This window comes from Monodon monoceros, unplaced genomic scaffold (assembly GCF_005190385.1).
Source record: "Monodon monoceros isolate NGI ecotype Baffin Bay Population unplaced genomic scaffold, NGI_Narwhal_1 Super_Scaffold_9, whole genome shotgun sequence".
NCBI classification, from domain to species: Eukaryota; Metazoa; Chordata; class Mammalia; order Artiodactyla; family Monodontidae; genus Monodon; species Monodon monoceros.
In genome coordinates this window covers 42,383,272-42,398,545 of record NW_021703786.1, presented here as the reverse complement: position 1 = coordinate 42,398,545, position 15,274 = coordinate 42,383,272, and the positions used below count along the sequence as shown (strand labels likewise).

The window sequence follows — 15,274 nt, the reverse complement described above, 5'->3', positions numbered from 1 at the left end:
GTTCAAATTCCAGTTTAATTTTAAACCTTTGCTTTGCTGCTTTGAATCTGCCCCATGGAAACATCATTAGTGGATCAACCTGAAACTTGCAGAGATTCACACATGGAATTAGGGAACCCCTTCCTTCTCCAGCTCCCTCCCTTGCTGATTTCCCCCCTGATGCCCTGGTGGGCAGCCTTGGTTGTCTGGGCACCTTTTCCTGATTCCTCTGGCCAGAAAGATGAGCAGGTTTTCTATTGGAGTTTTAACTACCTATGACTTGCCACTTCATGACTACAGGCCACCCTCAAGGCAAAGCCTCCCACCCCAAAATGAGAAACTCACCTGCATGTAAGTCACCTCTCCAAGTTTCAACTCCTCCCTACAGTCTGCCTGATTTTGTCACTATTCAGAATCCTCACGTAGTTATTTTTCACATTATGTTCAGAGTTTATGGTTTTTATCAGTAAGAGGGTTGGTCTGAAGGAGGGCTTGAATAATAAACACTCGTGTTGTTTTCATTTATCCACAAAGTAAAATAATTTAGTCCTCTTTGTTGTCCAGTCCTAAGATGGAGTCATATGAGGCTATTCATTGAAGCACAGTCTAGCCACCAAAAGTAATTAAAAGTATTTCAGCAACATTGGTCTCTCCCAGAGAAGTTTGGTGAGAAGCCAATTTCAAAACCCACAGCAACACTTTTTAAAATTGTCTTTCTCCATTACTCTGTCAGCGTATCTTATGACTGCATTTGCTCTGAAGCCTCACTCTGAAATACTAAATAAACTTGAACGTCAGCCCATGTATCCTTTTCATCTTTGCTTCTCTTCTCTCCATTCTAATTTTATCTTCATAAAATCAATGCTTATTCTCTCTTTTCATTATAAGGTGATTAAACCAATCCCTCTCCTTGAAAATTTCTGCTCTTTCTGTTCTTATTCTGAGCAACTTAAACCCGGGAACCAAGATGGTGAACTCAGAATCTCCCTGAGAAATTGTAAACGTCCAAAGATGATGGATATTTTTTTAGGAGGAAAGGGGTGAAGAGAATGAGAAAATCATAAATAATATGCTAGGGATAGTAACAAAGTTTTATAATTTATAGTTTGGACAGATTACAATGTTTTAATTTTTCTAAGTAAAGCATTACTCCAATAGCCCTTCTCTGATGGGATTCTAAACTCCCAGAATACTACCATTTATTGATGACTTAGGTGCCAGGCACCCTGCTAAGCACTCTGCATATACACAGTTTAATCAAACTATATAACAATCCTGTAAGGCAGGCATTGTTCCCAGTTACAAATGAAAACACTCTGAGGGTCAGAGACGTTGAACAACTTGCCCAGAGTTACCCACATAGGAAGGGGCTAGAGATGGGATTTGAACCCAGGTGAGACTGGAGAGGCCAAGCTTCCTTTACTCCGTCTCCTCTTTTGAAATCATGGCCGAGTTCCCAGCAGTGTTTGATGGTATTCACCTCCCAGGTGGTATAGCAGGGGAAGACAGAGCATGGTGCTGTGAAAGTAACATTCACTTCACAGAGGAGACAAGTCTTCTAGTCTCTGGCTGTTACCCACTTGCTGCAAAACCCTGCAACCCCCTCAGCTTCTCTCATCCTTCCTTCTCCACGTCTACAACAAACACGCAAGTGTCCTTCACGCAGACTTTCAGAACTGTTCTAGAAATAATGCAAGAAGAGTGATGCAAAAAAAAAAAAAAAAAAAGTACAAGGCAAATAGAAGTGATTGCAATCAGTCTTAGCCCAACTCACAAACTAACACTTGCTTTTCTAAGTTTTACAGTTACGGCTTCAACAGAGAAGGACCCAAGAACAGCTGGCTAACCAAGGCATCATACCACGTGAGTAGCTGCATCTCTTATTGACTGATCTGTACCATGGGACCATGCAGCTCGAGAGCTGGAAAGCACCTCAGAGGTCATAGTCTAATTCCATGGATCAGTCTCCCCAGATCCTCACAGACTCTGTATCAGCAGGAATCCCAGACCTTGGAGGCTTAGCCCCAAATGCTACTCACCTGTAAGGGCTTCCCTTTAATCATATAGGTTGTACCTAAAATTCTAATGTGGTGGTTTGTTTACAGGACAAACACAATTCTGTGGGCATCCATCCCTCTCTCCTACTTTTAGAATTGGATCTAATCACTCTTCTTTCCGGAAGCATCAATCACATCATCTTTTTCTCACCTCCTCGGTTTCACTTCTGTTTGGGTACCTGAGTCCACAAGTAATTGAATATTGTCCAGCGCTTCCTTTCTGGAATAATGAGCGGCAATACCATTCTAGTGTAAATGGTATAACATTGAATTACTGGCCATCATTTGGGTCAAAGAAGAAGGATTATCATATCTTTTAGAAGATACGTTTGAAATTTCCTGCCAGTTTAGCAATGGAAGCTAACTTTTGGTTAGCTATAGAAACAGGAAAAGTACTGGAGAAATGGAATCACCATGTAGGCTCCTTTAGGTGACACTTTCTAACTTCTCACCCCAGCAAAATTTAAAAGTCAGTATCCGTAATGACTCCTGCAGAAATCCAGGTCCTTGTCATGACTGTGGCTTCAGGGTTAAGCATGCAACAAGCAAGCATGTGCCCCTTGATTGAATGTCCTGCAGGTAGTAACCTTGGTGCCCTGTGATCCAAGGTCCAAACAATTTAAGTGTTGTCCATGCTTCAGAACCAGAACAGAACTAAGAATATTTAAGCCCCTTTCCTTTGGTAATTCAGGTGAAGTTCTTTGTTCATGGCTAAGCCCTACAAAGAATAAACAGCAGGTGACCTTATGGCAGAACAACTTTTATAGAGGTTTGCTAAAGCACAGAAGAAAGATCTCACCTTGCAGTTGAAAGGCTGCTTCAATAAAATGCACAGTTAGGAAGAGAAACCAAAGGTACAAGTCTGTGTGGCCTGTTTCATCTCAGTCAGCCCAGCAGGGCAGGTGCTAAAACCCAGGAAAGACCAAGAGTCTGCAGACTTCAAGACAGATAAATACGTTCGCACTCCAACGTGAGCAGGCCAGTCTTTTTCAGAATCCTGTGGCAGACACGTAGAATCGAATTTGTTTAACCGCGTCTAGAAGAACGATTCACTAAGAATGGAGTGTAGACAAGTGTAGATCCACCAGGATCCTCTCAGTAGACCACAGTCTCTGCCACGTGCCCTCAAATATAAGATGAGCACATCAGTTTCAGTGGGATTAAAATAATCTGTTCCTTCACGGGTGTTTCTTTCCCTTAATTCTGGAAAGGCAATTGGAGTAGGGAGGCCTGGTACCCTTGCATCCCCTCAAGCTGTTCACAGCTGATTTAAAGTTTAACCTACGTGCTTAAATAATCCAAGCCTGGGTCTTGCAGCTGGCTTTTGGATGAGAATAAACTTTTGTTTTTAGGTTGCCGGGGTTAAATTTCAGGGAGTCAGTGAAACACCTAATAAAAATAGGAATGAACCCGATGATACATTTTTACATAACACCCTTATGTAAGTCATGCAAACTGAACGTCCATTTGTAGAGTCGAATCCAATGAAGATATAATATTTTGTTCTCCAGGATTTTCAGAATCAAATAGTGTACATATTAACGAAATACTGCTTGACAGAAATTTTGCATCCATAGCCCATTGTATGATTAAGATAATTGCTGGGGGAAAGTCCTAAGAGTAATGCAATGATATTTCTTTTTAATTCAGCAAAATGAGAAGGGTTGATTAAGCACCGTCAGTTTTCCTTACTCTTTAGCCATCTCCTCTCCAGGCTTCCCAAGGGTGTTGATTCTGCTATGGAAAAATGTCAGAGCCGCAGCAGGTGCACCCTGCAGGCCCAGCCCCTAGACCTCGATGACTTAGTGCTTCTGGGGAAGCCAGACCCAGACGAGCCTCTGCACCTGCTGAGAGGCTGAGGGCCGAGATGGTAGCCTCATCAACCCAGACATGAAACATGCAGTCTGTTTACTCAGTGCCCCCGGGGGCATGTGTGTAAAAGCAGCCGCTCCAGAGAAAGGAACAGGAGCCCACAGTCTCAGGGTCCTTTCAACTCAATCAAACTCAACACATTTCATGATGAACTCGACTCTCTGCAGGGTGGTGTGCCAGGTGCTGTGGGGGGCCACAGTGAGCGGGACCGTCCTTCACGGAGACTCGAGATTTCAGGGGAAAAGGTGACAAGAGACACAGATAGTATGAGTCAGGGTGAAACTAGTTATGTTCTACAAGAGGGCTCTTTATGTCTTCGTTCTATCATTTGAATTTTTTGAAGTGGAAGGAAAGAGGAAAGGAGGAAGGAAGGGGGTAGAATGGAGGGAAGCAAAGCCGGTAGTCATTGGAGATCATCTAATTTACTGATTTTCAATGTTTTTTAATAGTTAAAGATATTGTGTCTGTGTATATATATATATATACTCCCCTGGTGGCGCAGTGGTTGAGAATCCGCCTGCCAAGGGCAGGGGACACGGGTTCAAGCCCTGGTCCGGGAAGATCCCACATGCCACAGAGCAACTAAGCCCATGTGCCACAACTACTGAGCCCGTGAGCCACAACTACTGAGTCCGCGAGCCACAACTCCTGAAGCCCGCACGCCTAGAGCCCGTGCTCTGCAGCAGGAGAAGCCACCGCAATGAGAAGCCCACACACCGCAATGAAGAGTAGCCCCCGCTCGCCGCAACTAGAGAAACCCCGTGCACAGCAACGAAGACCCCAATGCAGCCAAAAATAAATAAATAAATAAAAATTTTAAATTTATGGAAAAAATATATATATATACACTGACTGGAACAGGGTCGGGGTCCTCTGTCCCATTCACCTGGCTCCCCTCATCCCTCCTAGATGACCCTGATTATCCTCCCCAGAGCGCTGGTCGTCTTCAAACAGAGTTTGAAAATCCCTTCCCTAGTCCACGTCTCATTGTCTTTAACCTCCATGAAACCGAGATTGGAGAGGCCTAGGCGGCTTTTCAAACATCCCAAAACCAGGGCCCAGTGTGGTCCTACTTACAAACCTGAACTGTGAGACTTTAAATGCACGCACAATAAAATTAGTAACACGATCTCACGTTATCCATACATTGGAAATAATTGCAGTGCTTCCCCTGAATTTTCAAACTTGTCATAACTGCCTAAATGGAAAGCTTATGGCCAAGTGAATTGTCCATTGTCCTTATGGCGTTATCGGATGGCTCTGCAGTTTTTAGCTGGTCAGTGGAAACGCCTGGTCTCCTTGGACAGAATTAGTCATGAGCTGTACATTAGTTTAAATCCCAAGGGCATTGTCCATTGCAAAAAAAAGTGCAGTCCTCTCCTAGTGCGGCAGAGCTGAGGCCAGAACCCGTGTCTCCTGATCCTGGTATAGGGCTCTTGACTCAGATATTCAAAAGAAATCACTGGAACTGTAAAAGCACTTCCTTAAGTTTCTATCATCAAGCATTTTGTGGCCAGAAAAATTCAGTTGGAATTTGGCAAAATAAAAACATGTATATGTGAAAATGCCAAGGAAAAGCCCATGGTTTTAATGAAATGGCTTTGGGTTCTACGTTGTAATCTATGTCTCACCATGACCAAGAGTGAATGGAAAATTCCACTGAGCTTGCTCTGTGGCTGGTCTCATTTCAGATGCACACCAAATTGATGATTAAGTAGAAGGTTTCTCCCCCACTGACTCCAGTGGGACCATGGGTGATTTTCAGTAGACTAGTGAAACTGGTCCACGTGGATTGAATTGAATTTCTTCCTCCTTCATGGGCTTTGCATCCTGCAGGTTTCAAAGTGGTTGATGAGTAAACAACAGGCCACAGCAATCAGAGAATCAAAGTCTCTTTTATAATCGCCCTTCCCCACCTCTCTTAAGCATGTACTCATATCTTACTTGTATGTATTATAGGTTTAGGATTTTCCCCTTCCGGTGCTTTGAATGCACCTAAAGGCATTTTTCCTTGAATTTAGTCAAGGAAGGCACACGGCCCCTTGAACAACTTTAAACAGTGGGAAAGCGTTCTCGGGCCAGAAGCATGGGCCCAGGTTGGCTTCTAAGATTGTTTTCACGTTTAGAGTATCAGTGGCGGAATTCACATTTTCCAAAGAGTCGTGAAATCTGAGTGAAATAGCCTCTCAACATTAATGTAGAAACATTACTTTAAGAATATATTGTTTGGACTCCTCTCCAAAATCCTACCTCTGAATCTCAAAACGGAGATTTCAAATTGCCTGCTTGTCACCATCAACTAGAGTTCAAAGGGATGGCTTTGCCACCCCTCCCTGCCAGGCTCAGGGCTGCAAGAGGACATCAAGGTTCTCTTATTTTCTCTTGCCTTTGAGATAGAGCCCAGGCTCGTCCTCTGGAGACCTATGGATGGGGCTCAGATCTGTTCATTATTTCTCAGGCAGATTTTCCCCACTATCTTCTTTTCTCTGGGCATCACTCTTCTGGGTTGAATCTTAAATACCATTTTATTCCAACCATTTCAGAAGCCTTAGTGCAGAAAGACGATCAGCTCTGAGTTTTCAATGCAAAAAAAAAAAAAAAGAAAACAATGGTCATAGAGCAATTCAGTAAATATTTCGACCATCTGCTGGGAGGAAGGCCTTATGGAACACAGAGGAGTCAGACATGAATTCTGTTTCAAAGAGCCTACAGTCCAGAAGGTTCCCCAAATCGCTCCTGCTTAGTTATCCCCATTAATAATATTGGATAATGTCCCACCGCTACACGGAGTGAGTTTCTGGGAGAATTGAAGGAAATGGATGACTTTCTCTCCCTTTCCTTCTGCTGCTACAGTGGGGCTCATCTGTATGAACCCAGGGGAGAGAGGAGGGAACATTGAGTTTACTCTCCGGGAATATAGAAAACGAGATTAGACAACTGAAGTGGATTACAGAGGCCCAGGGGCCCAGAGAGGCTGCGACTTCTCCCCAGAGACTCAGAGAAAGCACCGCTGGCCAGAAAGAAGTTTCTGGGCAGCCTGGTTCCATGGTCTGATCGACGTCAATGAATGGAAGGATGCGATGAGCTGTCTGTGAATGGTGCTGCCTTTATTTGTTTTGCAGACTAATCCAAGCCTCAAGCAGCTGCATACTTACTGCAAAGCCCTGGTAAATCCCTGAACTCTGTGATCCTCCTGCATAGCAAGAAGAAAGACGGGGCAATCCCTCTACCCACAGCACATGCAGCTTCCTGATAGTCTTGAGACGTTGACGGGGCGCAAAGTCTTCCTTCCCTTCCTCAGTGCCTCCATCTGACTTGGCTTCTCCCCACAGCACCCTACGTACCACACACTGTTGGCTGTTTGAGCAGAACACGGCACAAGGGTTTCATCTGTCCCTCTCCCCTTCCTTCTAACATCTCAAACTCAGAGAGAGGAAAAAAAAAAAAAAAAAGGCGCCCTGGATTTTCATGCCAAGCCCATTTGGGTCTAAAATCCTCACTTCTTTATTTCCCTCCCTCTTTCCTTCGATCTTCTAGTTCCTTGCTCCTTAGAAACTAGTAAACCAGGGATGACAGGCACCCTTTGAATTTGTCTTTGAACCCTTCTGCGAAATTCCAAAGTATTCATGTGTGATGCATTAAATTCTCCAAGTGTGCAAGCCAGGCCTTAAATATTACAGAGCTCCGTAGGGAAAATGCACTCTTTTTAGACCCCTAAGGCCATTCTTTGGGTACCGAATAGGCAATCTGTTGCCTACCTAAAGAGTTAAGACAATTTCCAAAGCATTATCACACCCATAGCATGGATCCCATTTGTTTGGGAAAAAAAAAATACTCGTGGTCCAACTTGTCCTTAAAAGCAGAGTCAAGAGAGAACAGGTACTACTAGATGCATTTTGTAAGTGGGAAACTGAGAACACAGGAAACCTATCAGACGTGTTCAAGGCTGTACCAAAAATAGATGGCAATGCAAGGACAGAGCCCGCAGGGAAGGCTCCCAAAATTTTAGTCACTTTCTAAACTATACCCATTACTGCCATAGGTCTTGCGTTTGAATTAGTTTTGTCTTCCTCCCAAAGAACCCTACATACGTGAATTATTAATCCATATATCTGTCTTTAATTAGTGGCATATAAGCTTACCAGCCCGTGCTTCTTGATGAGAACAACCAGTTCTAACCCAAGTTACTCAGATTCGAGACAGCAAGTATGAGAAGCGGCAGTTTCATTGAACTAAGCAGGCTTTCTCTGGGCAAACGCACGCTTTTCCGAAATACTGAGAAATCAGTCCTAGACGTCACTCCCCACTTTTTGAACTCTCAGTTTCCCAAGGACTCTAGATCAGCAGCCACTGGCCTTGTAAACGTCGGGGCGCCAGGACCTCCCAGAGGGCGTGTTCCAACACAGACCCCTCCGTCCCTCTACGGCCCGCCTGAGCTTTGGGTTCTGTAGGCCTGGACATTCGTATTATTAACAAGTTTCCAGTGCTGCTGGAGACACTGGTGCAGGGGCCACACTCTCAGAACCGTTGCTCCATCTGTTGCCCAAGATGCGGCCTCTTTGGTGCCGCCTCTTGGTCCTTATCCGTATACCAGTGGAGCCGGGTTCTCCCCTGCAAGCCTGGCAGTGAGCGGCCCTGGGAGAGAAGGCAGGCCCTGCCTCTGCCACCAGAGCTGCTACCAGCCCCAGGCCCCTCCTCTGTGAGAGCCAGGCCCCTCTCCCTGACGGATGGTCCACGGCCTTGCAGCCTGTTTTCTCCTTTTGCTGGGCTCCTGCTGGAAGCAGGAGGTTAGCAGCAGGGGACCGCAGGAGGCCTGTTCTTATCTTGGGATCTTTTCCTGAGCTCTAAGTAAGCAAATGTTTATACACACAGCTGACCCAAATTAGCTGGAGCCGCGGGGACAGAAATAGGAACAGCCCCTAACTAAACGCCGCGGCGAGAACATGAATTCCCCTGTGAGAAGCGATTCATCTTCCTCCAGGCGGAATGAGTTAGATGTGGGGTTGACTGAATTTACAACCGTATTTTAATTTGAGATCACATTGACTTATTATTTTTTTTAATTTAGAAATCCAAATTCCTTTTCAGTCCTAAATGTCAACGTCCCTTAAATACAAAATTTTGCCATTGGATACTCCCAGGGCTGGCAGCAAAGGAGGTCCTTTCTTCCAAAAAGTCAGCTGGGATAGGGGGTGCATTATGGCTTTCGCTGGCCCTCAGGGGAGGTGGCTAAAACCCACATTCTCTGGAATCACAGAGAAGGCAAATGTCAATCACAGGGCCCATGGCCGGCCAAATGGTGCCCCACGTAACACCCCTTAAGCCCTGAAAAGAAGAGCGTGGGGTAAAACGCAGTGTGTGGATTTTTTAGCTTCCTTCCCAAGTTCTGGCTAAATGGGCGTAGCCTCTCCCACCCTGGGGCAGAAGATCCCAGAAGACCTTTGTGCTCCTGGCCCTGGAGAACTGGACTGCACAATCATTTCACAGGGGAATAGTTAACACCAAGAAGTGATGATTTATAGCTCTGTAAGCTAAGATACAGGAAATGCAGTGTTTCATAGAAGAATTAATAAGTTCCGCAAATAAGAATTGAAAAGCCTCAGGGATAAGAGAACCAGATGAACTGCCCCTAAGTCCTAAGCCCAATTAAAACCAATTGAGTTTGGAATGTAAGAGCGATCTCAAGATAGATTCATGCTGTTCCCTTAGGGTTGCTTCTTAAGGCAAAGGCTGTGTTGCTCTTTTTAACCACTTAATAAGGCCACACTGAGATCAGTTCCTTTTCTGGATTATGGAAGAGATTAAGCCGCACCAATATATAATACCCACTTAGGTGACAACCAGACTGTCGGACAGAGGTGCAGACCTATGGGTTCAGATTGTACAGACTCACCAGGGCCCACTGGACTTCAGGCAGATTCTAGTTGCCTGGGGAAATGGGAGATGGTTTCAAAACTCCATCAATATAAATTGCAAGTGTGATCAAGTGCAAATAACAGCAAGCCTCCTGACCCAGGATGAGGGTCAGACCCAAATCAGAGAAAATGCGTGAGCAACGCGGCAGGCCTGCACAGTTTCCCAGATGATTCCTCGGAGCCACTGAGTGAGGAGACAGGGAGGGGGAAAGCGGCCATTGAAAAGGACAGGGTTGGCAGAGAGGCTCATTTTAAGCGTGAAAAGCAGCAAAGAGAAACTGGGGCTGTTAGATCCATGGGAAATATGATAGTCAAGCAACGGGCGATTCTTTTTTTCCTATAAGGAAGGAAGCCTCTTAGTCTCTGGTCAGATCGAGAACAGTGTGCTTGTCCATTCTCCTTGGCACGAGGCAGCCAGCTGGGACTACTCTGTGCGTTCCTTTGGTCAACATTGCAGATGTCGGGGTGAGACAGGAAGACTTAGACATGCCTTAGTAGCTTCCCAGGCAGCATCCTCAGTAGAGGATAACGTGGTCCATCAGTTGCCAGGACCACAGTGGAGTCTGCCTGCTGTCCAGCAAGCCCGTCTGAGAGCTGGGCTCAAATTCGGCATGGTCTTAAGGCTGAATGAGGCACACACGCTCACGCATATGCACACACACACACATTCACACACACACACAGCCCCAAGTGCCCATCTGGCTAGAAATCCAATTTTTTTTTATGCCAGCCAAGGTTTGGAAGAATATTTTCTTGCCTGCCGCTTGAGAGTTGACATCTGTGGGAGTGAATATTAGAAATCTGGATCACGTGATTCGCCCACTTGTCCAGACCTACTATCCAGAAAACCATCTGATGTAATTCTCTAACCTCTGAACCGCCTCATCACTTCTGATGAAAGGTGGTCCTTTATGGCTTCTGGTTGCAATTGTTCCAGGGGGTCAGGAAAACCAGTAAAAAGGTAGAATTTTGCTGAACGATGTTCTACTGCTTTGCAAAGTCAAAAGTTCAGTGCATCGTCCTGAGGAGTTGCTGGGAGCTGGGAAGGGGAGCAGTGGGTCTTGGAAAGAAGGGAGGCTGGCGTTCGGTCCAGGTTGTTTCCGGCTACTGTGAGCTGTGAGGGACCAGTGCCCTGTCTACTGGTTGTTAGTATTTTGAGCATCACACCCTGAAAGAAGTTAGGTTTTCAGAAGACCTAGGCTCCTAGCCCTACCTGTGTGACCCTGGGCGAGGCAGTCCTGTTCCGTGGGCCTCCGTTTCCCCATTCCGCTCAGGCTTGGAGCTGTATTTCACCATCTCCAAGGTCCCTTCCAGCCCTCAGAGTCTGATTCTGTGCTTCTCACTCACTGCCCTTTGGTTGCATGTTCCTACCCCACCAGCCAACTCCCTGACCCAAAGGACAAGTCCCCTCCTGCAACGTGGGACGAGGTTCCTCCACAGACTGCAGTCTCCACCCAGACTTGCGCACTCAAGGGCAGAGCGAAGTCAAAGAGGGTGGTAGTCACCCCAGTCTCCCCTAAAGCTAGAGCATTGCCTGGTCTCCTCCCCCAGGCCTGTCCCTCCTCAGCATCTTGGAATGCCCTGTAGCTCTGCCACTTCTCTTCCTGTCGCGTATTCTGTCTCTGCTGCTCCTCTTGTTTGAGGCTGACGTCCGCCTTCCTCTGGATTCTCCGGCTGCAGGGAAGCTGGTGACCTCCAGGCCTTTCCTCTTCCATTGCTTGTGGCCTGATGAAGGCCATCACATGTCCATCACATCTCCACTGTGCACCGCTCGGCAAGCACACCGGCAAGCACTGCGACGCCGCTCCCGGCCCCAAGCCCTCTCTGCTCACGTCTGTGTCTTTCTGTTTCAGCCCTGAAAAGCCCACCTGAATTCCATGAGCAAAGAAAACGTTTGGATAGTGGCAAGGTAACTGTTTGCAAACTTCCCACCTTCCTGAACTCAGGCTCCAGCCTCTGGATCTCTGAATGCTAAGCTTGGGGGAAAGCGGGTAGAATTTCTCCTGCAAACTCAACCGATTTGCTGGTCCCCTCCCCGCACACCATGCGGAATCTTCCTCCTAGAAACTGAAAACTGTGGAAATGGGATCAATAGTATTGGCTTTGAAGCTACTGTTTAGTAGCTTTAAGAAAATGTCCCCCATCTTTCTGATGTCGGGGGGTATCCCTGCAAGGATGCGGCGGGGGTCAGAGAGACATGAAACAGGGAGGTAAGGTGTGTCGGCAAGCTGCCCTCTCTTTCGTGACAGGCTTTTCTCAGCAACAATCAGATTATTTTAAATCCAATTCAGTGGTAGGGTAGGGCCTGCAGATACAGAGCTTATTCATGGCTATTTAAAGGCAAAAGGAATTCTATTTATTTCTCTTTCTTTTAGCATTTGAAGGGGGGAAATCGGTGTATATTCTGTACCTCCGGAGCAAATCTCTGCAACTTGAATTTATCAATGCAGTAAGTGCTATTGAGCAAGCATGAGCAGTGTACGTAGAAGGAAAGGCCATTAGGTATCTTTCTCCTGGGACGTCTTAGCCTGGCAACTAGTGAGGGGAGGGGCTGGAAGAAGGAGCAGAGCCCTGGGACTCTTCAGAGTCGCTCGTGAGAGGCTGGGGTTCCTACTGCCTGGAGAATAATTGTCTTTCATCAGAACTGGAGTGATCCCCAGACTCCTCTTGGGGGCCAATTAAGAGATTCAGGATAGTGGGATAAAAACCCAGAACTAGAAATCAGAGCCCTGAGGTCCAGCTGTGGCCCTGCCACAGCCAACGCCATCCCTACAGACAGCTCCCTCATCAAGGAAGCCATGAGACTCAGTAAATAGCTCATCTCTAAGTGTCCTCCCAGCTTACAGTGGGTCTCGGTCTGCAGGATTTACATTTTCACGTCTTGAGAGAGAGATCAAGGGCAAAACAGGAGGGGGGCACATGTTGTCACGTTATACTGGACGGACTGAGGTTACATTTCATCTCTGACTCTAGTTAATTTCTGACTCTTTTAAGAGGCAATGGAATACGATTGGCTCTCATGCAAAAGCAGCGTAGCATCATGACAGTTTTATTAATATTTTATAATTAGGTACCTGCCTGGCCTCTTTATCTTATTTTTCCATCCTAAAATTATTAGAGGTTTTTGTGAGCCCTCCTTCATCAAGACGTAGGGGAACAGAGATATTTGCATGTTGCATTTGTCAAACAAAAAACAAACAAAAAGAGACTTTTTCCCTTTGAGAGAAAAGGGGTTTCTTCTAGAGTTAAAACTAGGTGACTCAAGTGTATGAGGTTGATAGCAGAATTCATTCTGTGTTTGTGTCTAACAGGCTGAAGACACCCTGAAGCACAAGGTCAGAAACAGGTCCGACCGTGCAGACGTGGTGAAAATGCACATACTCCAAGGTAAGGTTGCCCAAAGTCATAAACTGGGGCCCATCAGTGGGAATGGAGCGTGGGCCATTTTCCAGGGTCCTTTGTCTCTGCACAATTGCTAACTCCCCTTAGAAAGAGTCCCCTGCCATTCCAAAGTGGTGGTTTTGAGCTCTCATCTAGTCATTTGAGGCCATGTAGATGGTCAAATTGGGAAGCCATATAGTGGCCAAGAAGTACCAGACTTGGCGTTCATTCTGAGCTGTGCCACCTCCCAATTTTCTCTGAGCACATAGGGAGTGTCCAACATCTATCAACTTCCTTTAAAATGTCCATCCTTCATACCAGTAATAAATGTCTAGTATTGTATCAAAGAAATAATAATCAGACATACAAAGATTTATGTACAATGATGTTTATCATGTAATTACTTTAAATAGTGACACATTGAAATCAGTGGAACGTCAAAAAATAGTAGAGAGGCTGAATAAATTATGCACCATCCGTGTGATTGAATAACTTGCAGCTACCACAAATGAGGCTTTAGAAGAATCATGTTTTAATGAGAAAAGGCTTACAAAATGATGTTTAGTGAGGAGACCAGAAAACAAAACTATATTTACAGTCAAAATCAGGGAGGCAAAAATATATACATAAATTGTATTTACAGTCAGATTCTATGATGAAGAAATACAGACTTACCAATAAATACTGTATAAGTAATTAAGAAAGATGCCCAGTTATTAAAAACAGTTGACCCTAAGTGGGAAGTTTCCTAATGCTTTCACTTCTTTTGCATAATTTTGTAGCGTTTTCCATACTTACAACAGTACGTATGTATAATATTATAATCAAGAAAGCATTATCTGTCGTATCAGGCCAGTCTTGAATTAAAATATCAGGCTATGAACCACAGAAACCCCAAGTTTAGTCTCTGTTGGTTCCCATGAAACCCACCCTTCCCCCCCACAGAAACTGGAAATTGGCCCCCTGGTGCACCAAGGATCTGCTAGATTATAAATGACCCTTGCCCTCCAAGGGTTCATGGTCTGATTTTGGAAATAGCAATATAAGATTAGGGACCAATGCTTGTAACTGCTGGGGGTAGTCGAAGCAGAAGGAAGCTGTAAGAACAGGAGTCAGGAAGACTTTGTTAGGGCGGGGAAACAAAGTAAGCAAAGGTACAAAGGTGACCTCAGGAAGATGGGGGGCGGGGGGCAGAAGGCAAAGGACCAGGCTCGCTGGAGTGGTAGTTTGGGCATCAACCGTCTCAGGTCATGTAGGGGGTGGATTCAGTTTGTGGCGAGCCTGCGAAACCGGACCGAGAGACGGATGGAGAGGACCATCTTGGAGGGGATGCAAGAAAGGAGTGTTTTCTGAGGATGAATCCTGTATGGCTGTGCAGGATGGGTCAGAAAGATCCCTGAAGCAGGGGGTGTAACAGAAGCCCTTGCACTGGCCTGACGGGTAGTTGGGAGAGGATTTGCGCTTAGAAACTTCCATTTTGGGGTTTGGAATATTGATGTTTTCTCCATCCCACATCGAGTGCTTTGCAGATGTAGCTTCTAAGCAAGTCTGACCTGTTGCAACCATGAGACATCCCTGTGTGGAGATTTCTAGAGCAGCGGCCAGACACTAAGCCTGGGTTAGTAGATGGATATTAATAGAACAATAGGACCAGGACGTCCGTAAAGGTCTCAACTTCTAAATGTGCAGAGTTGAGCGGAAAGCTACAAACTCTCGTGGAACCCTAACTTCCAGTCCTGCGTTATAGCAACCACCGGCTCACAAGATTCTCTTCCACGTTCTTGCACAGAGGTCAGTCAGGGCCTCACCCAAAGAGGAATAGAGTGGTGATTCAGGGCTTGTCAGTGACCTTTCCCACTGTCCCAAAGATGAGAAACTGCCTGTTGGATAAATTCAATTTTTAAAAATCCCTGTTTAGGGCTTCCCTGGTGGCGCAGTGGTTGAGGGTCTGCCTGCCAATGCAGAGGACGTGGGTTCGTGCCCTGGTCCGGGAGGATCCCGCATGCCGCGGAGCGGCTGGGCCCGTGAGCCATGGCCGCTGGGCCTGCGCGTCCAGAGCCTGTGCTCCGC

The 15,274-nt window shown here is 46.0% G+C and overlaps 1 protein-coding gene across 2 annotated transcripts in view; it reads left to right on the top strand.

The window, feature by feature from the left end:
• MYOCD (myocardin) overlaps positions 1-15,274 on the top strand; it is a 91,001-nt gene that overhangs the window by 33,260 nt on the left and 42,467 nt on the right. For both annotated transcript variants that reach the window (XM_029212101.1, XM_029212102.1), the window contains exons 2-4: positions 1,777-1,842; positions 11,677-11,732; positions 13,135-13,210. In XM_029212101.1, coding sequence (XP_029067934.1) covers positions 1,777-1,842; positions 11,677-11,732; positions 13,135-13,210 — 198 coding nt within the window. The remainder of the gene's footprint in view (positions 1-1,776; positions 1,843-11,676; positions 11,733-13,134; positions 13,211-15,274) is intronic.